General features: G+C 43.7%; 2 protein-coding genes across 2 annotated transcripts in view; one reads left to right on the top strand and one right to left on the bottom strand.

Moving 5' to 3' along the window:
- STK38L (serine/threonine kinase 38 like) overlaps positions 1-27,686 on the top strand; it is a 502,631-nt gene that overhangs the window by 403,038 nt on the left and 71,907 nt on the right. The window lies entirely within an intron of this gene.
- Positions 1,006-27,589, bottom strand: TM7SF3 (transmembrane 7 superfamily member 3). Its single transcript, XM_082240127.1, has 12 exons — positions 27,448-27,589; positions 15,051-15,208; positions 13,668-13,818; positions 12,602-12,722; positions 11,435-11,600; positions 10,868-11,045; positions 10,643-10,729; positions 8,976-9,056; positions 7,285-7,437; positions 6,369-6,466; positions 5,184-5,346; positions 1,006-4,600 (listed from the first exon to the last, which is right to left on the bottom strand). Exons 1-12 carry the CDS (start codon positions 27,518-27,520, stop codon positions 4,338-4,340), a joined length of 1,692 nt encoding a protein of 563 aa, XP_082096253.1. The 5' UTR covers positions 27,521-27,589; the 3' UTR covers positions 1,006-4,337.

Here is a 27,686-nt window from a genome sequence, read left to right on the forward strand (position 1 = left end):
GGGGAGCTTATAGCCAGAGCTGCTGCAACGAACAGCTGTGCAAGCCTTTGGGAGGCAGAGATGAGAGAGGGCATCAGAGGAGGAAAGAGGGACAGAGGCCAGTGTTGCCATGGCCCTCCTGACCACTGTTCAAGGCACCCCAGGGTGCCACGGCACACTGGTTGGAAACCACTGCTTTAAGAGGCCCATCAGGTTGAGAAGGACCTTTTTTCCAGTGGTGGCACCAGTTGCAGTATTCCATTGTCAAGAAAGCAGCTAGAAAAGGCATGCAGAGACCACAGCCCTGTTTACCATAACACCCCCACCACCACCCCAGATACTCACTAAGCCTGCTGTGGCCTGGAACTGGTTGTATAAAGTGCAGGTGGCCAATTGCTGAATGGACACAGCTATGGAAAAACTCCATCAGAACTTGGTGGCTGCCCACAAAAACAAGCCCTGCCACAAGTGTTAGGCCACCACCACTGGCGCTGCCAAATGGACTTAATCCCTTTGGGTTACCCCTCAGAAGAGTCACAGGACAAGAGTGCCACTCATCTTGATATCCAACCACCATGAAGTTTGCACCAAGATAGACTAGGGGGCTGAGGTCACCTGGGTGAGAGGCAGGAGAATGAGAGGGGTTGAGTGGGTAGGTGTGATGGAAGAAGGGGTGTGCAGTACAATCGGTATGCAATTATGGCACTGATATTGTTACATAGCACTTTATGAGATGTTGCCAGCATGTTACTCACTAGCACACACCTTGTAGCATTTATATGAAATCCCAGTTTGCATATTGTAATGGATTGTATGTTTGGGGGGGGTCATGGGTTGGGTTGTTTTTACCATTTTAATGTTTTTTATATCCTGTAACCCCCTTTGGTACTGTCTAGTAAAATGTTGATAAATATAAAATAACTCCACCTTTCTGGTTCCCCCCCCAACCCCTTTAGTGACTAAAAGACTTTTTATTCTGCTAAATGTTTTAATATGCACTTTATCTGATGTTAAAACAACTGAACGCCATTTTGTAAACATTTTTATTGCAAAACTGCCTTTGAGAAATTGCCCTAAAATGTTGGGATAGAAATAAAGAAGTACGACCAGTAACCATGAAATGCAATATATGTAGTAGATTTAAGGACAGAGTTTGAGAGGCCATCAACTAATACTCCAGTGGCACACTGATGCGTATTTGATCCTAATGCACAGGAAGTTTCCATACAGAAGCCAGTCACTGCTGTAGTAGTTACATATTCACTTACCTTGCCAAGCAGGAATTGTATTTGCCATTCCTTCACTTGGAAAGACACATATAAGCTGCCCTTCCCTTCAAGATAAAAAACATGAGACAGAATGAACTCAGACACACAGATGAGTCCCTAAAGGGTAACACACACACGGAGATCATACAAATAGCACACCTTTCAAGTACACCTTTATTATAAAAAGGAGTAGAAAATGGGTTTGTTTTTTGTTGCTTTGCATTGTAAATAATGGCAGTTATAAAAACCAAAGCAATTGGAACTAGTTGCTTTATAACAAAGTGTGGCCTAAGCAGCCAATAGGCAGCAATTATTCTCAGTATAAAAAGGTCAGAGAGCTAGTAAAATGAAGCTGCCCTTGACAGAAGGGGACACAGTATATTTCATCTACAGCTTCTACTTTTCAACATTAAAATGAAAATAATCTCTGTCTAGTTGCCAAGAACTATGGACTTTTCCATCTTCTTCCCACCACCAAGTATTGCTTTCAGCTGTCAGCCTTCTTGCATCTAAAAATGGTTTAGGTTAAGTATCAAGGTCTGTTTGACACAAGAATGCCCTACAGCTCTTCAGAAAGCTAAATAGCTTAAGGTGGAATCCAGCACCCCACAAATTGACTTCACCTTCTTCCCCCTCACTGCAGCCCCCGCCCCCATGCACACAGCCCAATCCATGCATTCTCAGAACAGATTACGGGGGTACTGCAGTGAGTTTGAGAAGGTGAAGTCCCATAGTGCAAGCAGACGTTCATATAATCCACAGTTTGAACGTATGTGGGAGTTGCTGGGATGAAACCTGGAGATCCACACAGTACCTTTAAATTCTTTGATACATACAAGGCGAATGAAGCAGTATCTGCCTTGTATCCCCTTCCTGATGTACAGAGCGCATGAGGCCTTGTTATGCGAGGCAGGGAAGAGGTGAATATCGGAGCCAGGAGAGGAATGGACTGGCTCATCTCCTGCACATGGAGAACTGTAAAAGGTGCAATGCATCTCCGGTTTCTACCTAGCAGCCTTAGGGGCCTGAGATACAAATAAAGCATATTTAAAATTAGGTAAGTTTAGATATGCACCTTCCAAGATGTGCTCTTGTTTAGAAGGTGTCCTACCACAGCAGCGTTCCTGGACTAGGAGTGGGTGCAGTCCATGCAGTCTGTGCCAACAAACCTTCTACCACCCTGCAACACCATTATTGCTAGAATATACAAATGGGCACAAGCAGAAAGCAACTCGAGCACCAACATGGAATGCAACAGATCCTCACTATACAGACAAGTTGTGTTTGAACAGAAAAGGGAGATAATAGAAAACAGTCTTCTGTTCTTACACCACCTGTCTGCAAATGAAAATACAGATTATGCACATAGTGCCAGGCCCTACAGTGATGGGGCTCCTCCACCTTGGATAGCTGTGTACATCTACAGGCACAGCTTTTAACGCTGCAACAATGAGAGGACAAACACACCTGCTCAAGTTCTCTCTGCTGGCTGCCTTCTGAAGATCAGGAACCCCAATTCAAACACTGGAGGAATCTTAAAACCCTAACCAAGCCAGACCCCTCCACCAGTTTCCTCTCCCACGATAAAAAAGCCCTGAGAATAAGACTTCAGCCTGGGTGCACATTGACTAATGCAATCACACACTTCAGGTTTAAACTGGATGCTTATCATGCTTGACAGCACTTTTGCTCCCTGCACTCACACAAGTGGTTTGAGCAGTTCATTACAGGAAATGTGTTCGTCAAATAAGGTACTGGTATAATGTTCAACTAACTGCTTTACGTATAACTGCATTACTCAAAGCCAAAGGGTTATTATTGGGAAGGGCCAATTGACAAGCTAAAGAGGCACAGAGGCAGGGGCAACTCTGCGTGAGCTGCAAAGCTAGGAGTAAGTGGGTATATGGCCATAAGCAGGAGTTTAAATGGTTCTGTTTTCTCCTCTGCCTGCAGAATCCTCTTCTCTGAACTCGGTGTCCCAAATATAGGCTTGGGGACCATCCCACTCCTCTAAGCCTAGAAGTGACATCATGGCTGAGGGTGATCTGGTCTGGACTCCTAGGCAAATTACCCAAGATCTGCCCTTCTTTCCCCACCCTCCAGGCTCCGGAAGTTGGCTGCCCTAGATGTCTGTTACATCTTTCTGAGCAGCAGTGCCCCCAAATGCCTGCAAACTGGGTTTAGGGGTTTCTTTTCTTCTCAAATATTAAAAAAGGAGAGAGAGAAAAAATCCAGTGACAATTACCGTAGTGGCAAACACTGCAATATGAAAAGGAACTTAAGCAACTGAAGTGCTGTAAAGGCTACTCATTGTGTCTTGCACCACAGATCCTAATAAAAACAACCTTTCAAAGTGCGTCAAGAGACTATCCTTTTTTCCAGCCTTAGCAGCCACCACTCACTACAACCAGATTAACAGCCTAGTAGAAAATTGAGTGCTAAACTTTCAGAAAGCTTTTTCTCCTCTTGGGTGTTGGAATCAAAATTACTTGATTTTCTCACACACAGAAAGTGAATGCAAGTTAACCTGTTAAATGATCAAAAAATATTTTAGTACAGCTTGACATCTTAAAGGTATTGGCTAGCAGCAACTGTGCAAGTTTAGAATTAATAGTGCCACGGTCAGCAAGAGGCTGTTTTTCCATATGCAGTCAGTCTCCAATTATTCTCCCCCCTTCCTGCCATAGTCTGTACAACAGAAATGATTGCTCAAAATGTGGCACTTGTTAAAAGGGTGTACTGTGCTTGAAGAGAACCATGTGTGTGCCTGAAGTGTCCATTTTCCATCTCTCAAGATTTTGAAGCTGCACATCTGTCCATTACATTCTCTCCCCATCTTACCCACCCATCCCCATATTTTCACACATTGCACATATGTATACTCCATCCTTGCAGCAAGTGCCTGTGTGCCACAGCAAACCATCAAGCAGGACTACTATAAGTAAACTAGTGTTGATCTTCTTCCAGTTCATTCTTATAACTGTTTAGCAAGGCAAGGTGACAGAGGAAGTTCTCAGCACCACTGGGCGTCTGCTGGCTCCAGAAAAATCTCTGCCTGCATTTCCCAAGTCTTCCCAGCTGCATGTCAGTTTACAAGAGTAGTGGTGTTCTCTCCCCTGCTGGCTGCTCTTTTTGGAAAAAGTCCTTGATCTGAGATAGCTTGCTATGAATTCTTTCTTTCAAGGGAGGGACGTGGTGACTTGGATCTAGGATGTTAGTTATCCTGCGCTCTCTTTCACGCCTCCATATCAGGTAGGGATGTGGTGGAAAAGGGGCCTCGCGTTTCTCTCTGCGCAGCTGTATCGTTATTCCTCCAATGGCCAGCATTGCCCAAACCGCCAAGAGTATGATGTCTGTAAGATGAAGAAACCAATAGGTAATTTTCAACTGAAGTGGGATCTCTTCCTTCTCTTTTAGTAAGCCAGCCCAAGACCTCATTTACTTATCCAGGCCAGTTTTCCTTTACAGTTTCTAAAACCTACACCTGCTTTTTGAAATCCATCTTCACATCTACTTTCCCCCACAAAGGCCTTGGAACTGCAACTCTGCCCCACACCCTCGAGCGACTTAAGATGTTCCATAAAGGTGTGAAAAGGAAGACCAGTATGCTGCTGAGTCTTGTCTGAAGGGACAAGGTACAGAGTATTCATCTCCAACCAGGACAAAACACATGCACCTCTCTCCTTTCCCTTTGGCCAAGACCCAGAAGATTGGGAAAGAGCAGCATAGTCATTCATCCGTTTGGAACGTCCAATGCAGCGCTAAGCTAAGTGTATCTGCAACGGCACTCTTCAGGCACCATTATTTTCTGTCCTCTACTTTAACATGAGCCTGCAAGCTTTTTTGAAGCATTTATGGTTGCTACTAACTTCTCTTCTGAGGTTCTCAGTTGCAAGCCTCCAATCAAGGTACTCACTCATCTAAAGACACACTTACCGTTACGCTGAAAGGGCACATTGGTGAAAGCTCTTTTGAAGTTTTCATCTAGAATCCTCCGGAGCAGGTCGATGCTAATGTAAGAGAGACTTGTGTACAAGTAACATGCTGTAGCCAAGACTATGGTGTAGGACCCTATGATGCCACATGTCAAGATGTTCAGCTAAAGAGAAAGAACAGACTGTGAATGGCTTTGAAAAGACTCTGGCCACTATCTATGAAGGTAGAAGATTGCAAAGCACTATCTAGACAGCTACAAATTCCCTATCCTCAAATTAGTGTTTTGTAGGGGTTTTTTAGAGCATGGCTTTCATAAGGGAAAACTACTGCAGGTTCCACTGTAGCTCATGGAGGCATACAGAACAAAAAGTTGAATTGCTTAGAAATGCAGTTAAGCAGAGGCAAAATGTAGCCAGGCTGAGCCAATGCAATTCACCAAGGATGGGTCATTATTAACAGAAACTGTCCTTCTACTGTAAGGTATACCTGGAGCAGCAAACAATTACAGTAATAAAAAATTAGACATAAAACAAAGTGGGGCTGTGGGAATTGTGTGGGTGGGTAGGGGAAAGAAAACATAATGAAACAGGAATTCATATATCAAAAGCTTGCCTCTGGCAGCTTGTCTCCCTGGATATGTAACATATGCATAACAGAATGTAAATGAGAGGGAGTAAGCAAGCACTAGGGACGCGGGTGGCACTGTGGGTTAAACCACAAAGCCTAGGACTTGCCGATCAGAAGGTCGGCGGTTCGAATCCCCGTGATGGGGTGAGCTCCCGTTGCTCGGTCCCAGCTCCTGCCAACCTAGCAGTTCAAAAGCATGCCAGTGCAAGTAGATAAATAGGTACCGCTCCAGCGGGAGGGTAAACGGCGTTTCCGTGTGCTGCTCTGGTTTGCCAGAAGAAGCTTAGTCATGCTTGCCATATGACCCGGAAGCTGTCTGTGGACAAACGCCGGCTCCCTCAGCCAGTAAAGCGAGATGAGCACCACAACCCCAGAGTCAGCCACGACTGGACCTAATGGTCAGGGGTCCCTTTACCTTTACAAGCAAGCACTGGTTTTTCACAACTATGTCCAAAAGGGGAAAAGTTTAGTTACAGCATTCTGTCCACCACCACTCCAAAATGTACAAGAACAGAAGCTGAAACTATTACACTTTAAAAACTCAAATAAGGTACTTACAACTCTGGGGTATCCAACAAAAACTATTGGGACTATCAAGGCAATGCAACAGAAGGTCACCCAGAATACGGCATCATCTTGGAAAACTTTATAGTCTCCTGTGAAGGTCAAGTCAAGTCAAATCATTTTATTACAGTCAACGACCAGTATCAAGACAAAAACACCAATTGCAAAATTTAAAAGCTCAAAACAAGATAAAATTGCATACACCTTAAAAAAAGCAGATCTGGGTGGTCATTTATCTGTCAAAAAGGAAACCCTTCTGACCTACAAGTGTGTGAAGGCATCAGATTAATGTGAGTTAAATGCAATTCCAGGCGGCATTCAAAGTCATTTATCAAAGTTCAAAACCATGCCCACACAGGGAAGTATCTTGAAAGAGGCACCTGGAGGCCAATATCCCCAGTCCATTATTTTGAGAGAATTGCATTTAAAGTGTTGGCTGCAATACTTTCCTCAAAGTGGATTCTTGTTAAAACATTTGCTGAAGTATATCTGAACTCCTATTAGATAACCAGCACAAGATTTGCCATGTTTAGAAAACTAATATATAAAATATGACCATTCATACACAAGTTCATTGTAAATAATGTAGAATATTTTAGAGTGTAGCTTCTTTTTATGTAGCAGTTCTGCCTCTACGACATTAGTATACAGGATAGTTTTGCTGTAAGCCACCTTGGGAAGGTTTTGCCCTGAAAGGTGGCACATACACTTTTCAAAAGGACAGAAATTAAATTGGCAACACTCTGTTTTAATACAATATTTTTGCTCTCAGAAGTGCAACTGGTAGCGCCCTTCTCTTCAGACCTAAATCAGTGGAAAGCAAAAGACAGCAAGAGTAATCACAACACAAAACTTCATAAAGTAACAAAGAATATTCACATTTCATAGGAATCATAACTATGTGACATACCTATTGGAGTGAAGAAAACTGTAGATGCGACAAGGAAGCCCAGCACAAGCCCCACAATCAACATACAGAGGATCACAAAGCCAAATCGCCACCAGTAAGCGACCAAGAGGAGACCTCCAAGAACTCCAGCTACTGCAGTAAGACCAAGATTGACTGGGATGACCAAGGAAGGAGAAGAAGAGGGGAAAGTGAGGTTTGTTTCTCCAACATCACCCTCGCCTGTGCAAATGCACTTTGATTTTTAAAAAATCCATGCCAACACATTCCCAGAAAGGTAGCTGTGCCAGTTTGTTGTAACAAACAAGGAGTGTTAGAGAATGGTAGAAAGACTAACACATTCATTATGGGATACATTTTTGTGGACTAGCCTCTGGGGTCCTAAAAGACTTTGTTCTGCTAATCAAGATGACTCCTGCTGCATGTTGAACTCCTCCATACTGGTTTAAAAAGAAAAGTGAAATTAAAGGGTTGCTGATTAACCATGTTGCCCAAGTAACATTTTGAGTAACCACAGCAGTGCAGGATCATTCATGGGAAACCAGCAGCTACACAGCACTAGAAATAAGAATAACAGAAATAGCAGTAGTAGTAGTAGTAGTAGTAGTAGTAGTAGTAGTAGTGATGGTAGTGTTTATTTATATCCTGTCTTTTTCCCTGACAGGTCTCAAGGCTGCTTCCAGATAAAATAAGAACAGCTAAACAATTATGAATGTAACTTGTAGTTTTAGCTACTTATTCCATGACTACCTGTGGTCCTCTCATTAATCAAGAAATAAAATAAATATAAAATTTTCGAGGCAACAATGGGATTTACATTTGCCTGAATTTTTCAACTGGCTATATGAGATTGTCAAAGAGGATTCTGAAACTACTAGCATAAAAAATTATCAGCCTCTATAAAGAACTGTGCATCTGTTACGCTAACACAATTCATTTAGTATCAATATGCAGAATTCTGCTACAAAAAATGGAAATAAATCTTGGTTGTATCTTTCTGCATAGTTTATTACACTTTATCTTCTTTCCAGGATTTACTTTTGTTTTGCTCATCATGGCAAAGGGTAAAAAGTTATGCAACATACTGTATCTTACCGAAGCAAAGAAAATAATAACTTAACCATCTATTTGGTTTTGAGTGTCAGCAGCCACCGCCCACATACTTTCACACATATCTTCACAGCAAGAAAGGTGAGAACCTTTGGTGTTTTTTTAAAGTGAGGGTCAAAATATTCAGGAAACTGAGTTCTGAACTTGCACACGCCATGCTGTTTCTAGAGGTCAATGGAACTGAAGTATACACACACAGCCATGGCTTATGGACTCAAACTTCTGCAGCTCAAACCTTTAACTGAAAGAAATGCTGACAGATTTATAGATGTAATGTGGACTTTGCTTTCTCCTAGCACAAATATTAGTACCAGCTTAAGGAAAAAACAAAAGTCATTTCTGTTGATTCTAATGCATCCTTAAATCTTAGCCATGCACTGTACTGCACCTTTCAGTATTACTTGAAAAGTCTTCTTTAGCCACTGTTCAGTAATCCAGGAGTGAGATGCAACTGCTAATCACACCAGAAAGGTACACAGCATCAAGCTGGCCAGCTGATATTAACAAGAGGACCTATGTTCTAATCCTGGTCTTCAAACAAACATTTCCAAGGTATTAATAAATCCATACTTGTCTCTGCTTACCATCATAACTGAGAGCAGATGTTCTCGAAATGGTTATGAAGAAAAAGAATGCCGTAAAGATGAAGCCCATGAAGAATAAATCTAAGAGGGGAAATCAATATATTTTTAAAAACAGTATTTTCCAGGTTTTGAATGAGAAGGGTCTATTTGGATTTAAAAGAGTTCTACAAGTTCACCACCCCATAACCTGGGCATGTAACCTTTACTGCCATGACACCTATATATGTACAGGGACTCAAAAACTGATAAGGCCCACTGTCATGTCCTTGAATAAGCCAGTGAACACTTTTTGAGACAATGGAACTAGCAAGAGCCATTCTGCAACACCAATGTCTTCCTGAAGCTATGTGATTTCAGCTTTTTTTCAAGGCAACAGTCCCGACACACACACACACACGGTTGTAACTGACCATTTGATCATTCCTGATGTGAAGACACTGCAGAATTGCTTACCATAAAAGAGTCTACCTGTAACTTCCAGCTCTGGGATGGTCTTTCCCAAATCACCACAGATTAGTGACTTGGTACTCATACAGTAACACAGGGAGTATATAATTCCCTTTCAGTCTTTCTAAAATGGGTGGGGAGGTCCCTTCCTTTTCAGGTGCAACTAAAGCCACAGTTGCATCGCTGGCTTAAATTCAAGCCAGGAATGCAAATTAAGAGTTCTTGCATTCTTCTTACTTTTACCAACAGCTTGTACTTTCCCATGCCCCTCATATACAATACCAGGGCCGGGGAAAGGGAATGTGGTTAGCCCAAAAACAGCCTGATGAGCCAACCTCAGATACCTGGCTATAAGAATTAAGTATGCTTTCTATAATAATAATAATAATAATAATAATAATAATAATAATAATAATTTATTATTTGTACCCTGCCCATCTGGCTGGGTTTCCCCAGCCACTCTGGGCGGCTTCCACAGAGACCAAAAATACACTAAAATGTCACCCATTAAAAACTTCCCTGAACAGGGCTGCCTTCAGATGTCTTCTGAATGTCAGGTAGTTGTTTATCGCTTTGACATCTGGTGGGAGGGCGTTCCACAGGGAGGGCGCCACTACCGAGAAGGCCCTCTGCCTGGTTCCCTGTAGCCTCACTTCTCGCAATGAGGGAACCGCCAGAAGGCCCTCGGCGCTGGACCTCAGCGTCCGGGCAGAACGATGGGGGTGGAGACGCTCCTTCAGGTATACTGGGCCGAGGCCGTTTAGGGCTTTAAAGGTCAACACCAACACTTTGAATTGTGCTCGGAAATGTACTGGGAGCCAATGTAGGTCTTTCAAGACCGGTATTATGCGGTCTCGGCAGCCACCCCCTGTCACCAGTCTAGCTGCCGCATTCTGGATTAGTTGTAGTTTCCAGGTCACCTTCATTATAATTGGGGAAGCGGATAAGCGGTGCCTCTGCAATCCATATTTTGGGCACACTGCTCTCTATTTTTGTAATAATAATGCTGATATTATTATTATTATTATTATTAACTTGTACCCTGCCCATCTGAATGGGTTGCCCCAGCCACTCAGGGCAGCTTCCAACAAAATATAAAAAACAACACATCGTAATGGAGCTCATCAATTAAACTAACCTGCAGGGATCAGAACTGGCAAAATGCAATTGTGCTGGGAACCAAGACTTTGTAAGACATACACTCTCTCCTTAACCAGTACCTGTTTTCCAGAATCTGTGTCCATGAAAACAGATGAAGAGGCCAAGGACAGCAAGCACAGTGAAAAATATTTTGGTGGAGAGTCTCTCTACAGAAGAAAAGAACATTTCATGATATGCCATTAAACAGGGGCAACGGTGTGCAACTTTCATCCAAGGAATGACCACCAAGTCCCCTTATGTACATTGAGTTGGGAGGATGATATAGATACATTCCAATGACTTACTAAGAGAGGAGCAGTTATCCACCGAGCCAGAAAGGCTACACATGTATGTATGAGCAGGCACATAGGCAGCAGAGGTATTCCACAGTGGATCCTTTACTATGACATTATAGATCACTCCTTGTCCAGGAAGCGAGGAGAAGTACAAGTCAGTTTTGTCTTGGTTCATTAAGGTCATCATCTGTGGAGGATATATAAAGAGTAAGGGAACAAAAGAGATTGGTTATGTACACATGCCTTACTTTTCCCCACACCTCAAGTTTTAGAGACAAGTTGGGTGTTGCCTCTTAGCCCTCTGAATTATTGAAATAAGGATAACCCACTTTTTGACTGAAGAGTCTCCTAAGGCAGTTGACTTACTGGAAGCCATATAAAAACAACAAAACACAAAGCACAAAAAGATTCTAGCACAATAACTATATGAAGTATCATTAAAGCAAGTCACCGCAAACATGGACTACAAAAGGCTTCAAGAAATCTTCATTCAAAATGGACTAAAGAAATTAGCACAGTCACACCACGGGATCCGCAGAGCGCCACTCATTCATACACTGAAAGTGCACAACTTACTTTAGTGCCATGCCTTCTGATGCTTTGCACTTCAGACATCTTTCTCATGTGGCTCACAAACGATGCTTCAGACAAGTCATTCTCTGGCAAGAAATACTGATAGACTTCATAGGATAGTCGCCACCTAGAGCTACTGCCCAAATCACACAATGGTGGGTTTGTACCTCTGGAAAATTGCAGGGGAGAATATTTATTTGAATTTGTTGGGCTCATTTTCACACTTCGCTTTGAGGCTAGAGTTTGTAGTGCCAATAGCTACTTCCCTCCCATACATTGCAGAACGGTTTAATATATCTTATTGCGATCCACAGGCAAAAAGCCTAGCTCTAAAGTTACAAATCGCAGTAAATAACCGGGAAATTCCGTTTCACAAAATGTTAATCTGGAGCCTCTTCCTTCCCATCTACTGCAGATCCATTATTAAAGAGGCTTCGAGTGGTGGGTCATTACCCAATCTCAAGAGGACTGCAAAGTTGCTACTTCTACCATTAAAAAAACCAAAAACCTGACTGCTGATAAAAGATGCATTTTAGTTTTGGGGTATTGATGTCAGCTTGTTAATTTAGCAGAATTAACATACCACTTAATCATCTATAACCTCTAAACAGTTTAGTGAGGTTGTAAATTTGTTATTTTAAAATGTTGATAAAATCAAATTATAAAAGCAAGTTAACCTAAAGAATTATCAAAATATAAGTGAAAACAGGTGCTATTAAAAACATACACAATAAAATTGCATGTCTGGGTAGGCCTGCTTAAACAAACAAAAGCAAGCCTACCCAGAATTGTTATTTTATTATGTATATGACTGAACATATAATTACTTCAATTACCATTTTCTGCCATTGCCTTTACATTTATTTGAAAGTTTAAGGGTTAGAAGTCTACATTCTTCCTTACCCCCACCTCTTCTGACTACAAGAACTGGCCTTGGTTTACCCCAATATGTCTGAAGGATATAAAAAAAAATCATAGATTGCATACTGCCAGTCCTCTGGACAAAAATGGCTAGTCTAGCTCTGAAAACCACCTTAATTCCTTCCTTTCAGGCTACAGAAAGCAGGTATGCCTTAAGATTATGATGCAGACTCACCTAAAACAACTTTGTTCGGAAGTCTAGAAACACAATAACCCATATAAGTCACCATCTAAGAGGAAGATACATACCTCACATATCCTAGATTTGCTGGGGCAAATTTAATGTGTGTCTCAGCCAAGTTATATTCTAAATAAATATTGGGGTCAATTTCCAAGTTAAATTCCATGTTGCAGCCTCCAGGGATTGGATCTAAATAGAAAGAGTCAAATGACTTCAATAAAAAGGAGTAACACATTTTCAATCAGCTGTTAAAGTAAGATACTGTGTCTTATGTTCACTGCTTTTGTGAATAGGCTCCTGTTGCCTGAAGTGTTGTTACTCAGCCGGTGGAATCATAATGGCAGCAAAAAATGGTTTGCAACTCAAGAACCAGCTTCATGAACATGTGATCTCTCTGCTCCCACCCCAGACCATGGTTCTGCATTACAGATATGCCAGGCCAAGCCATGGTTCCGTCAAAAGTGAAGGAAAACCATGACTTGAAGTGGGATTGCACTTAAAAACTGGTTCTGAGAGGGAGTCCAAAGTGACATAAGGTAGAAAGTGTGGGGTTCTCAAAGTCCGCAGGAGGTTCCTGAGAAGCTGAGGGGAGTGAATTACAGTGGTGCTCCGCAAGACGAATGCCTCGCAAAACTTGCTAGACGAAAGTTTTCCGTTTTTTGAGTCGTTCTGCAAGACGAATTTCCCTATGTGCTTGCTTCGCAAGACGAAACGTCTTGCGAGTTCTTGCGAGTTTGTTTCCTTTTTCTTAAAGCCGCTAAGCCGTTAATAGCCGCTAAGCCGCTAATAGCCGTGCTTCGCAAGACTAAAAAACCGCAAGACGAAGAGACTCGAGGAACAGATTAATTTTGTCTTGCGAGGCACCACTGTACATAGCTACAGGCCAGGAAAATTAAAAGCTCAGACAAAATTGGATGAAGAAATACAATGGAGGAGGATTTTTTAACGGGATGAAAAGAGAGCAAGACATGATGTTTTGCATTTCTGTTTGATTTCCCAAACCTTCACTCTCCTCTATGCAGGGAGACTGGAAGGCACAAAATTTGTATTACACACAGGAGCTCAAAGAGGATAGCCTTGGAGAACGCCACACATTATTTTGACCCTGACTGCAGGAAAAATAAGATGGCTTACCTCTTTCAGCATAAGAGAAAGAAACAGCTGTGCTCAACACCTGGTCAGCACCCACAGCTTGCAAGTACCACGTACACACTGTCTGCAGAGGCCGAAGGATAGAAACCAGTCCTTTGTCTGTCCCAGCCCCAGAGTTGTTGCTGGAAGGTTTCTAAGAAGCAAAGAGATTAATGAGTACCTCTAAAAGCTGCAACGTGCTAAGTTTAGTTTTGTGCATGCTCTCACAGATTGCAGGGTGCTGGAGTAATGTCCAATTGCCCATTTTGAGAGCAATCACTAAATCCAATTGTCAGCTACTGAATATTTGACAAGAGCCCCTAGACAAACAGGGATGTTGGGCTTTCTGCAGATGCAGCAACAGGGAATTGAAGGGCATCAGAGTTCATGAGATCCCACTGAACCTACCTATCCACGCTCCGTCCACACAATGTGTCCATTATTCCACTTGATGCTGGGTATTCCAGATGCAAGTGAACCAAGTATTAGATCAGCGACTAGGCCTGGGCAATATATAAATATATCACCCAGGATGGGTATGAGGGGCAGACCGTCATGACAGCTTCACTCTGGAGTATATCACTGGCGAAACCACCACCAGTCCTGAGTCCTTCTGCCACCAGCACCCAGCATGCCAAGGGAAAAACAAGCTCCAGCCTGGTACTGGAGACAGAGGGACTCAGGAGCGGTTTCACCAGCAATGTTCTGCTGAGTGAAGCCATCATGGCGGTCTACCCCTCATACCACCACAGAGGGAGAAGCAATCTGCATTGCTTGTTCCTCCCTCCGCTTCTTAAAATTGCTTGGCGGGGTGGGGGCTCCGTTAGAGTGCTCCCCCTCCCCAGCAGAGAGAGCCCTAATTGTGTTCCTGCTTGCTTGAGAGCAGATCAGGATCACGGCTGCTCAGTTGGGGAATGCGAAGCCCAGGAGGCTCCCCAGCTGAGAGATTGCCCCCCTGCTTGTTACACCCCAGGAGGAAAAGAGGCAGTACGCCTGCACAGGCGAAGGCAGTCAAACGCACAGAGCCTGGCAAGCACTTGGGTATTGCTGCCTGGTCTGTCTTCGGGAAGGGGTGGCCTGCTGGCTTGCCCAGCCCCAGCTCAGCTGGAGGCAGGAGCTTTTCCGCCCCCCAGCTGAGCAGCACGCTGGGGCCAGCTGCATTGGCCCCAGCCCGCGAGGCGCTGAGTCAAAGCACCTCAGCTCCCACAGTGAGAGCTGTGGCAGTTTCACCCTGTGCCTCACGGTCTGGGGCCAATGCAGCTTCTTTCAACATCACGGTTCATCACCAAACCGCGATGTTTGGCTGGTGATACACCGTGATGTTGAAAACCCAACATCGCCCAGTCCTGACAGTGACTGAAACATCACAAGCAGTAATTCAGATACCTTATCAAAGGAGATAGTCACATTCTTGTGGTGGGTGTGGATCTGAAAGATAATGACAGTCACATTGCTGTCAATATTCCTCAACACTGCTTCAGCTGGAATGGTTTCGTTCAGCAGCACATTCTTAAATTTTCCCAAAGAAAGCTCCAAGAGAGGGCCTGCATTCAAAGGGGTAAAGCAAGTGATACTGGTTAGTTGACTTGAGTAGATGAAGACTCACAGCTAACCAGCAGCCTACAAGAATGGAGGTGAAGTTGACTGGTCAAATATTGTCAAGAGTTCCTTGAACTGTCTTTGTTTAAATGGTTGCCTCCCTTTTCCACTGGGTCACTGGTCATCCTAACTACTTTTTCATCAGCCCTCCGGAAGTCTGGGTCACAAGGCGCCACCTATTCTCTAGAACAGGCACCCCCAAACTTAGCCCTCTGGCTGTTTTGGGACTACAATTCCCATCATCCCTGACCACTGGTCCTGTTAGACAGGGATGATGGGAGTTGTAGTCCCAAAACAGCTGGAGGGTTTGGGGGTGCCTGCTTTAGAAACTCTAGTGGGCCAGGCTTTGGAGAGGTCAGTGAGCCTTCTAGTTCCAACTTCTTCCTTCTGAAATAAGCCACATGGCCAAGCCTAGCCGGTTATTGTGCTACAACGGCATGCAATTCTAATGTGGACAGAGTGGAGGAACCATGCGTCATGACAAAATAACACAAGCAACCGTTATATTAACACAGGACACAACTGCTGCACCACTGCATTCCCTGAGTCAAGGGATGTTCACTCTGTAAAGTTTCTCGGAAAGCTTGGAGTTTTCTGCAAGGACATCAATTTGTAAATACAAGAACTTTCTTTGCTACTGTTAATCACAGTTAATTGACATTTTTGGCCAAAATTCAACTGACAGTGGAGCATGTTTTTGACCAGTCAAGAGCTAGCCCTATCTTAACCCAGATACCCCAGCAGTCAAGAGCCTTTGTTTGCTAGAGTCAGAGCTATTTAACTGGCCTCAGCCATTTTTCCCTCATAAGAAACAGACCCTACCAAAATGGGATATTGGTGGGAGAATTTTGGTGAAAAATTTAGGGGCTTTCGGGTGATTACCTTAATAATGTTTACAAGGTGGCTGAGAGGTGTGGGTGTTCTCTTAACACTTAAAAAAATTCTCGTGTTGCTTTTTCTACAGGGCTCCATAATCTCCCTGGCCAGACACTTCCTGAAGCAGTCATGAGGGAAAGTCATGAAATGAATGTCCTCAGCTGGGAACACCATTAACTACATCAGTCGGGGAGGCCAAAAAAAAAGGAGCGTCTGCACTAAGTAGGATTGCTTGGATGTAGCCTGTTTTTATAACCAAAGTATCTTACCCCAAAAGATCTGCACAAACCAGTTTATCTGACTGCATTATTCTCATTTATTTATAATTGCCTAATCATATGGAAGGGACGCGGGTGGCGCTGTGGGTAAAAGCCTCAGCGCCTAGGGCTTGCCGATCGAAAGGTCGGCGGTTCGAATCCCCGCGGCGGGGTGCGCTCCCGCTGCTCAGTCCCAGCGCCTGCCCACCTAGCAGTTCGAAAGCACCCCCGGGTGCAAGTAGATAAATAGGGACCGCTTACCAGCGGGAAGGTAAACGGCGTTCCGTGTGCTGCGCTGGCTCGCCAGGTGCAGCTTTGTCACGCTGGCCACGTGACCCGGAAGTGTCTCCGGACAGCGCTGGCCCCCGGCCTATAGATGTGAGATGGGCGCACAAACCCCAGAGTCTGTCAAGACTGGCCCGCTCGGGCAGGGGTACCTTTACCTTTACCTTTAATCATATGGAACTAAATTACATTATGCTGTAAGGACCTTTAATAAAATCTTAGAACTGTAGAGTTGGAAAGAACCCTGAGGGTCATCTCGTCCAACTCCCTGCAATGGTGGAAGCTCAGCTGAAGCATCCATGCCAGATGGCCGTCCAACCTCTGCTTATAAACCCCCAAGGAAGGAGAGTCCACTACCTCCCAAGTGAGACCGCTCCACAATTGAACGACTCTTACTGTCAGAAAGTTTTTTCTGAAGTTTAGTTGGAATCTCCTTTCTTGTAACTTGAAGCCATTGGTTCATGTCCTACCCTCCAGAGCAAGAGAAAAGGGGGCCTGCATAAAAGTGGTCGCTTGTGAGTAGAACACACGCAAGTTGAGGGATGCCTGCACTCTCAAGGTCCATTAGCAGTTCCTCCATTAGACCAGGGTTAGCCAACATTGTGCACTCCAGATGTTGTTGGACTAACTCCCACCACCCTTCACCACTGGCCATGTTTACAGGGGCTGATAGGAACTGGAGCCCAAGAACATCTGGAGGACACACCATTATCTACCTCTTCATTGGGGCTTTAGTCACTGATGGTCAAATGTCTTTTCTCAGCTCCACTCCCATCTCCAACCTTTCAGCCCTTACAAAATGCCACAAAACCAAGCAATAATGATTTTTAAAATAATGATTTTTAAAGAAGATGTTGGGATATTACTGTTTGATATACTAGCATTTTTGTAGTTAAGACTTTAAGAAAAAAAAAATTGCATTAATTACATAAAGAATTAACTGAAAGCAGCCCTGTTTAGGGAAGTTTTTCACGTTTGAAGTTTTATTCTGTGTAGAATATTCCTGCATTATGAATGGTCCATGTCACCTTTAAGAAAAAGAGGTAGGATTAGGCCAGGCATGGCCAAACCTGGTCCTCCAGCTGTTTTGGGACTACAACTCCCGTCATCCCTAGCTAACAGTGGTCAGGGATGGTTGAAATTGTAGTCCCAAAACAGCGGGAGGGCCAAGTTTGGCCATGCCTGGATTAGGCCAACCTTCCATATTCCTGGATCAAGTGACTTTTCTTCTTTAAGTTCTCAAAGTTCTTAACCTAGCTCAAGGTTGTCATCTGAACTAGCCAAATGTTTAACTGATAATCAATCACAGCCAGTCAATCCTTTGAAAAAACAAGACTTGAGAGCCGTCTTGTCCAAAAACGGCAACTACCGTATTTTTCGCTCTATAAGACGCACTTTTCGCCCTCCAAAAATTAAGGGGAAATGTGTGTGCGTCTTCTGGAGCGAATGCAGGCTCCATGGCTTCAGGGATAGCCATTGAAGCCAGGAGAGCAAGAGGGATCGGTGCGCACTGTTCCCTCTTGCTCTCCTGGCTTCACTTTGCTGGAGAGGCGCTGCACAGCTTTCCCTCTCTGCACAGCGCCCCTTCAGCGAAGCAGGAGGAGAAATGGAAGGGGCTCCGTTTCTCCTGCCGCTACGCTGAAGGGGTGCTGCGCAGAGAGGGGGAGAATCCCCCCCTCCTATGGTCCGGTGCGTCCTATAGAGCGAAAAATAGGGAAGACATTCTGTTTTGGCAACTGTAACCTTGGTTTAAGGAGCATTTTGGTGCCTAGATTATATAGCTGAGTTTCTAACACTGCCAACCTCAATATAAAAACATGGGATATGCAAACATTGTACAGTCCGCAACATGGAAAACACAGAACAACTCCCATTTAGGTCACTTTTCCAAGGTTCTTCTTTTCACACTTCCTGCTTTGGTCTGGTTGTGTGCAACAAGTGCAGGAAGCTCTGCTGTGGGTTTGTCCTGTGGCTCCTATGTTGACCTAGACCTGCACAGCTTGCACCCCATTATCATCAAACAGGCTCCAACCATGGATTGCGGCTTGTGCACCCGCTTCTATCTGGCCATTTCAGGAAGGTGGCAAAAGAAAGAAAGAAAGAAAGAAAGAAAGAAAGAAAGAAAGAAAGAACAGGAGGTTCTTCATCCAGTGAAATCAATTTTTGTATGGCCACATTACAATGGTTGGTCATATTTCTTTAGCAACATACACCTCACAATAGACTCAAGGCAACTTACAAACATAAAGTTAAAAAATTATCTAAAATACAATAAAGACAATTTCATACTCTAAAACCAAGTCAGGTAAAACAGAATTCTGCTCTTTGTAGACTAAAGCAAGTTAATTTCTATTTCAATTTGGAACTGCACAATTTTAAACATACAGACTATGTTAAAGGGATCACTTCTCTTCCTCCCCACCAGTTTAACCCTGCTCTTCTGAAACCTTTGAGATTTGAGGCATTTATAATTCTTTCTGAGAAGTACAAAGCAGTCCTTAGCTTCAAAGAGTTTATGATGCCTTAAGGTGATGTTATGTAAGCACTAAATCCCGCAAGAGCAATCTTCTGCCTATCTCTCTTCAAAGGATATATGCTGCAGAGAACAAATTAATCATTACTTTCCCAGCACACTCATCACAAGCACATGACAAAGCTTTCAAAATAGGTGTGAAGGAATATTGCAGAACATAAAATGTGAGTGTAGGTCATGAGTGCTGCATTCATACATAATAATTACAATTTTATCTTTCCACACCTCTCTTTTGAGCAATTTAACAGGCTAGATGAGCATATTCATTTGCCTACTGTCATGGCTCAGCCAAAAGCGCTGTGTGTTTTGCACAAATCAAGAGGCATTTGGATATTAGTCCCCTTTCCTCACCCCCTACTTTGATCAACTGCTTTGGCAACAGACCACAATTTCTATATTCATGAATGTATCTCCCCCCCCCTTCCATATTGAAAATAGCTACCTATAATCCTTGTAATGAGCATGTGAGGTTCTGTTGTTGGCAACTGTCTGTCTTGGGAGACAATGGGGGAGTGCACCTTTCACTGTCTTATGCTAGATGGGGATGTTTGGAAAACGTGTTTTCTTGAAGATCTACTAAACCAAAAGCTTTATTTTCATTTAGTGAGATGCCTATTCCAGCCCTTCATCACTTTTTGCTTTGCCTTCACTGTGGTTAAGAGAGGTGGCTGGTGGCCTTCAATCACTATTTGATTCCAATAGCAGATTCACATACAGTGGTACCTTGCGTTACGAACTTAATTCGTTCCAGAGGTCCGTTCTTAACCTGAAACAGTTCTTAACCTGAGGCGCGCTTTCGATAACGGGGCTTCCCACTGCAGCCGCGCTGCCGGCATGCAATTTCCGTTCTCATACTGGGGCAAAGTTCACAACCCAAGGTTAGCGGAGTTTGTAACCCAAAGCATTTGTAACCCAAGGTACCACTGTATTACAAAGAAGAGTTCGGAAAAGAAGTGAAAGCTGTTAATGGGAAGGATGTCAGTCATAAAGATGAACATATTACTGAAGATGCTCTTTTGATTTCAAACTGCTCCAGTAACTGGCAAAACAGGATGTTTCAAAGAACGGCAAAAATATATTTCAAGATTTATCTGGCAGGGGGGGAAATGGAGGATAAAACATAAATTTTTGATAAATGCTAAAGAAAGAGGTGGATTTTCCCTGCCAGATTTAAGACTATATTATGAGGCATCCTGTCTTTGTTGGTTAAAGGTGTGGTTAACATTAAAAAGGTGCAAGTTTTGGATTTAGAAGGACATGATAATAGATTTGGCTGGCATGCATATTTGTAGTATGGAAAAACTGAAATACATAAACATTTCATGAATCTTGTTATTAGGAAAAACTTATATAAAGTGTGGGATAAATACAAAAACTTGCTGAAAAGGAAAACACCATTATGGCTGTCACACATAGAAACCATAATGGTGAAAAAAAGAAATATGAGTGATGAATGGGTAACATATAGAAATTTGCTAACAGAGGAAGGTAAGATCAAATTAAACAGGTTTGAAGAAATAGCAGAAATATTAATGAGTTGATTACAATATTATCAACTTAAGAAGTTATTTAAGTTGGGCAAATATAGTGGCTTTACAAACCAAACCTCTCAACTAGAAAAGGACCTGCTAGAGAAGAGTCAAAAAGTAATGTCTGAAATGCTATTAGAATGGCAAGCGAAAGATGAACAGGTGAAATCATCAATGATACACTAGGCACTGGATATAGGACCTAATAGTGAAATGGCAGCATGGGAAAGATTGTGGAATGTGGATTTGAAATTTACAGTGTGCTTTGCTATAAAAGAAAATTAGATGAAAATGATGTATAGATGGTATCTGACTCCTACTAAATCAGCAAAAATGTATGTCGGAATCAGATACCTGATGGAAATGTAAAGATGAGGGGTACCTTTTTCCATATGTAGTGGTCAGGCAAGGTAGCAAAAGCTTTCTGGGGAATGATTTATAATGAGTTGGAAAAAATGTTGAAGATAACTTTAGTTAAAAAAAAACCAGAAGCTTTTCTTTTAGGTACAGGGGAAGAGATTATGTATGCTACAGCTGTCTGATTGATTTATGCCAAGAGATGGAAAGAAGAAAGAGTTCCAATGAAGGAAAAATGGCAATTAAAACTGATGGAATATGCAGAAATGGCAAATCTTACCAGAAGAATAAGAAATCAAGAAGAGAGACTTTTAAAAACAGAATGGGGAAAATTTATTGATTATTTGAAGATGTATTGTAAACAACCTAAAACATTAGCAGGATAGACATAAACACCTGCAGTAACAAATAATGAAAAGGGAATACGAAGGGGAAATTAGTAAAAAGCTTTGAACGGGATATGCAGTAGCAAAAGATATCAAATAAGTAACCACAGAAAGAAGGGGAGGGAAGTTGGGGGGAAAGCAGATTGATGATGTAAAGATTTTGCTTTTTTGTTAAAATATTTGTAAAATGAGAAATAAAATTAAAAGAAAAAAGAAGTGAAAGCTTGCATCATCGCTATGCCTTATTTTATTTTATTTTTGTATTACTTGAACCTTATCCAAGCCATGTGATTCTGTGGGTTGCTGTCTGAGATCAAGGGCAGTTGTAAATTCATTGAATTTATCAGCTCTCCTTAGTTCATAAGCAAATTGCTGGATTGGCAAGCATAGTCTGGAATGAGAGCCACTTCCTTGGGCCTGCCTTTTCAAAGTCTCTTGTACACAGGAAATGCCCTACTTTGGGCTTGAACTGTGCTGGTTTTTCAGAGAACAGCTACTTTATACAGCAGTTTCACGCTGCTTTAAAAGAGAGAGAGAAAGAGATAAATACTTTATCCAGAGTCCCTGTCCTAAATCATGAGATGTTAAACAGACCAGAGTTTCTTTGCTAAAGTTCTGGGCTACCAACAGTAACAGTTGCTTATAACCTATTTGAGTGTGAAACATTTTTAATTTTGTTAAAGTTGACAACTGAATCTTGCTCATTAAAATGGCATGAATCTTGGCATGACACATATTTGAAAAACAGCACCACAGAACTCTGTGTGTGAGACCTTTAGTGAACCAAATAATGATTTGTAGATCCTCTTCCTGTTTGAAAGTGGATAACAACACATAATACTTGTACATAGCTCTTCATGTGAAAACATGCAGTGAGGAATGTATTTCACAGAAATGTGATAATGAAAACTAAAAGGCACTTTGAGGAATGGAGTGTTGGTAAGGGGCAATATTCGAGCAGGAAGATTACCACAGCCAAGGAGCCATTTTCACATTCAAGAAGAGTGACCGACAGGATTTCGTACCAAAGAAAGGATTCTTCTTTTCTGTATTGCACCACTGCCCAAAGTCAAAAGACAAACTAGTGCAAACACTTGTGCAAGGCACGACAGAAAAAGTACTTAGTTCACTTCAGGGACTGAAAAGCACACTGAGCTTATACACAAAATATAATCCCAAGGGAAGCTAGGCAATGCAAAAACCCATTGCAAATAATGAGATTTATTCAGAGTCACACAAGTACACAATTACTCTTAAGATCCATTCGTTCTAATGAGCCAGATGCATACCTAACTGATTGGGGGTGGTGATCATTATGTTTCAAAAAGACAAGATATTTTCTATAGCTAACATAACAAGAGATACTATTGAATTTGGCCTCAAATGACTTTGTACCAAGAGCACTGTCCAAATAAAGCACCATTCTGTCAGTAAAGACTACTTCGTTCCACATTCTCTGCTTTTCTACTTTACAAGGGTTTTCAAAGATTCACAACACTGAAGGCAAAGAAAACCCTTTACAGTGTGGCTGTCACATTTTTTTCAGTTGCTCCATATGCTTTCGTTGATTAATCTGTGAACAGCCTGTATAACCCATGTGCTCTGAGCATGGCATAATTCTGATTAGATTGCTTTGGAACGTGAGTACCATTTGTGAAAACTGCTGATCAATAAACTGCGTATCATATTTGAGTGACTGTAGGGCAGTTCGAAAGCACGTCAAAGTGCAAGTAGATAAATAGGTACCACTCTGGCGGGAAGGTAAACAGCTTTCCGTGCACTGCTCTGGTTCGCCAGAAGCGGCTTAGTCATGCTGGCCACATGACCCGGAAGCTGTCTGCGGACAAACGCTGGCTCCCTCGGCCTATAGAGCGAGATGAGCGCGCAACCCCAGAATCATCCGCAACTGGACCTAATGGTCAGGGGTCCCTTTACCTTTTTAGGGCTGCGTTTAGTTCGATATTTCTATGAAGTGAAATGACATTAAAATCAGACCTGGTGTTAACACACAGCAAGATGAGCAACCTGCTCCTGCGTCTGGTAGCAGAACTGCTACACATGAACTTTGGGCAAGAACCTCTCCCCAAAAAACCAGCACCAGAGCGTGCAACAGATAACGAGTGTGATCACACCTGTGGTACAGTGCAAAGCAAAGCACTATGCTGACTGAAGTTGAAATTGCTCCTTGTCAGTCCCCCACAATCCCTCTGATGAAGTTGGTAGGAAGCTTAAAGCCTCCATTGCCACAAGGCTTTATAACTTATATACAGGTAACAACCAATTTATGCACGACCAATTGAGGTGTAACTGCTCACATGTAATAAATGGCCCTAAAAGAGCCCAGAAAGAGCAAAACAGGCACAAAAAACAGCGCCTAGCAATCTCACTTTGCAAGTGCACTTCCAGGAGCCCTGGCACTGACTGTGGAGGGTTGGAGTTTAAACAAGGAGGTTTGGAGGGAGCAACTGTGGTGGGATTTGGCATCTGGTAAGAGCTGCTGATTTTTAAGAGAGTTTTTCAAGGGTTCCCAGAGGTTTAGAGGGCGTTTGCCTTCTTTTTCAATGGTGTTTCAAATATATGCGCTTTCACTTCACTTAAATGCCTGGTGCCTCGGAGCGTAACCCTCGGAGTGAAAATTGGGAGCGGCCTGTACCCTTCATATTGCAACAGAAACCGAAGTAGTTTACATCTCCCAAAAGGAAGCCATGTAAGAAATGCAGAACAAATTCCGTACGCAAAACCAAATACTACTGCTATTATAAATTGCTTCCCAGAACATGGCATCCTGGATACATCGCCCAGGACTGGTTTGAGGGCCAGAGTGCGATGGCGCCTTCAGGAGGCGGTAATCATGGGTGAAACTGCTGCTGCTCTGAGTCCTTCCACTCAGTGGCGGAGCTTCTTGCTCCAGCACTGGGGGGGAGGGGAGCAGAGAGCAGGCGGGGGTGGGGCTGGCGCACATCCCAGGGGTGTGGCACGCATCCTGGGGGAGTGGCACACTGCCAGCGGGGGCGGGGGTGCAGCTGCGATGGCACCCCACCAGGGTCATGCTGCGGGGGGCGGTGTGCTCCCCCCGCACTCCTCTTCCTCCACCCGTGCTTCCGCTGCCTGTGCCTGGCGCACAGAGGGAGGGACGAGCTGCATGAGCCCTGGTCCCATGAGGCACTGGGTGAAGCCGCCATCACTCCTGCCGAGTTTTTGTAGCTGGAATCAGTCAGGGCCCTGCCCTCCCGGGCCAGGTAGGAAAAGGCCTGCCAGGCAGGGAGCAGGTTTTCCAGGACTCACAACCAAGATGGTCTATGCCAGCGGTTCTCAACCTGTGGGTCCCCAGATGTTGTTGGACTACAACTCCCATCATCCCTGAGCTCTGGCCTTGCTAGCTAGGGGTGATGGGAGTTGTAGTTCAACAACATCTATGCTGTCCAGGGGGTGACACAGCCTGCCAGCTTCCTCAGTCTCAATGTTAATCCTTGTAGGGAGGAGGTTGGGTGCAAACTAAAATGAGTTGAGCTCCTATTGCTCTGTCCCAGCTCCTGCCAACCTAGCAGTTCGAAAGCACACCAGCGCAAGTAGATAAATGGGTACCACTGTAAGGGAAGGTAAATGGTGTTTCTGTGTGCTCTGGCTTCCGTCACGGTGTCCCATTGTGCCAGAAGCAGTTTAGTCATGCTGGCCACATGACCCGGAAAACTCTCTGCGGACAAACACTGGCTTCTTCGGGCTGAAGCAAGATGAGTGCCACAACCCCAGTTGCCTTTGACTGGACTTAACCATCCAGGAGTACCTTTACCTTATCAGTTGTATGTGCCTGCCTGGAGTTAAGGTAGTAGCATAAAATGGGCAGCTCTGCTGCTTTTGCTCATCTTTGGTCAGGAATGAGATGGCATTACACAAGTCAAAAGAGAGACTTAAACATAAAGAAATAATTTGCTTTAAAATACCAATACAGCACATAGTTCAGTTGTGGAATTTGCTCCCACCAGAAGTAATGATGGCCACCAAATTGGATGGCTTTAAAGGAGGATTAAAAAACCTAATAGAGGATAAGGCTATAATCTGCCTCCAGTGTCTGAATACCATTTGCTCAGAATCACAAGTGGGGAGAGAGCTGTTGCACTCAGGACCTGTTTTCAAGCATCCCATCAGCATCTGGCTGGATACTGAGAACAAAATGCTGGACTAGATAGGCAACTGACTTGATCCAGCAGGGCTTTTCTCGTGTTCTTATTTTTTAGACTCTGGTTTTGTTTCTGTTTTTTGGAATTGGAAAACAAATGAGTCTCTCCAATGTGCATTCCTTTTATTTGTCATCAAGACAGCTCTGGAGAGGTGTTAAGATAGACAACCCATCCTTCCTGGTGTAACCAGTGGCTCAGCAATCAGAAATGGTTCCAAAATTCTATGAACTGCAATAGAGACTAAGCTGCTTCTGGCAAAACCAGAGCAGTGCATGGAAACGCTGTTTATCTTCCCGCCAGATCTACTTGCACTTGACGTGTTTTTGAACTGCTAGGTGGGCAGGAGCTGAAACCAACCAATGGGTGCTCATCACATCATGGAGATTTGAACTGCCAACCTTCCGCCTTCTGAAGTCAAAGGAAAAGCAGTTTAGGTTACCAGCTGCGTACAGTATTGCAAAATACCATGGCCCTAGAATAGTCACATTCTTCAAGCTGTAAGAATGCTCCTTGCTTCTAATATTAATTAAGTTGTTCTTCTGTAGACCATTATCAAAGCTCATGCAATATTGCAGCAAGAACTCTGACAAACCAGTGAGAGCTGCAAAACTAGTTTGAGCGTTTACATATAATGTAATTGCGTCCAATGACACATTTGCTGCTGTTCCTTCTGCATTATCCACAGCAGAGCTTAAGACTTTGTCTCAGCAATAAAAGACATGCTTGTTCATCAGCTCAGGGAACCAAGAACGCTGCGCAGATGCCAAAGCACATGACTCAAACTATGAAGACACATGACCAGTTCTTCTAAAGCCTACAATTCCCATGACTGCTTTGCTTCCATTGGAAGACAGCTGACATGGGTAATACAGGCAACTAATGCCTATATTCCCATTGCCAGCCAAAACCAAGGAAGCCCCCTCCCTGGCCCTCCTTGCAGCTTCCTTGAGTCTTCATGTCTGGCTGGAACTCCAATAATTGGACTCCAATAATTCCTTCCATTTGCCTGGATCTCGGCTAGAGGGAGGTGTGTTTGGAGTGTGGAGAAGCTTGCCTGCTGTACCAAGGTAAAATTTACAGCAATTTATCTGCTCACTTTTGCCTCTGTCCCCTTCCACCAGTGGTATGGGGTTCCTGGAAGGGCATGCAGCCCTGAAGCCAAAAAGGGGTTTTCCACCCTGGCAGTATATGGGTTACAGTTTCTTCATACATAGCATTTTAAGGTTTACATCTTAGGATTCTCATATATATATGCCCCCTCCAAAAGTTTAATGTGACAAACACACATGAGACAGTGAACTAGGAGCTAGGTTGAGAGGACACCTGGTGGCAAACTCAGGTTTGTTGTTGCACAATGTGCAAAACAGAACACAGTACCGATTAGATAAAGCAACTCTCCTTGCACCCATGGAGGGGCGCGGAAAATTTCCCTTTGCTTTAGCTGAATTAAGTAAACACAATCAACATAGTTTTCATACAGAGCCCCGAAAACCCAATCCATACACAACAGCATCAGTCCAAGGCGCGCACAGCCCTTCCCGACTTCTTCTACACTAAGATCCCTTTGGAAGGAAAGCAGCTTGAAGCCACGAGCCCGACAGCCAAGATCCAGCCGGCCCCAAACGACGTTCACTTCGGGCGTGCAAGAGGCATGGGGACTGGGGCACCGTTTCCCAGAAACGAAGCCATATGTGGCCCCGTCTTTAACTTGTCTGGTCAGGGAGCAAATCCAGATAAAGTGGGTACAGGATTATTAGATAAGCATCAGCCTTTGTGGCCTTACCTGCCGCGGCGTCCGCTGCACCTTCGTACCTGGAGAAGCACCCGAGCACCAGAATCAGCGCGAGGAGCCCCATGGTGTCTGCCGCCTCTCCGCGCGCGAGACACGGGATCGCATGCACACGAGCCAAGACACAGCACGAGCGGGGGGACACGGGGGCGCGGTGCAAGCGGGCTCTACCCGGGGCAGCAAGCGCGGAGTCCCATCCCTGCTCCCCGCCGCGCCTCCTCGTCCTGCAAGGC

This window comes from Podarcis vaucheri (genome assembly GCF_965113315.1).
Source record: "Podarcis vaucheri genome assembly, chromosome: 10".
NCBI classification, from domain to species: domain Eukaryota; kingdom Metazoa; phylum Chordata; class Lepidosauria; order Squamata; family Lacertidae; genus Podarcis; species Podarcis vaucheri.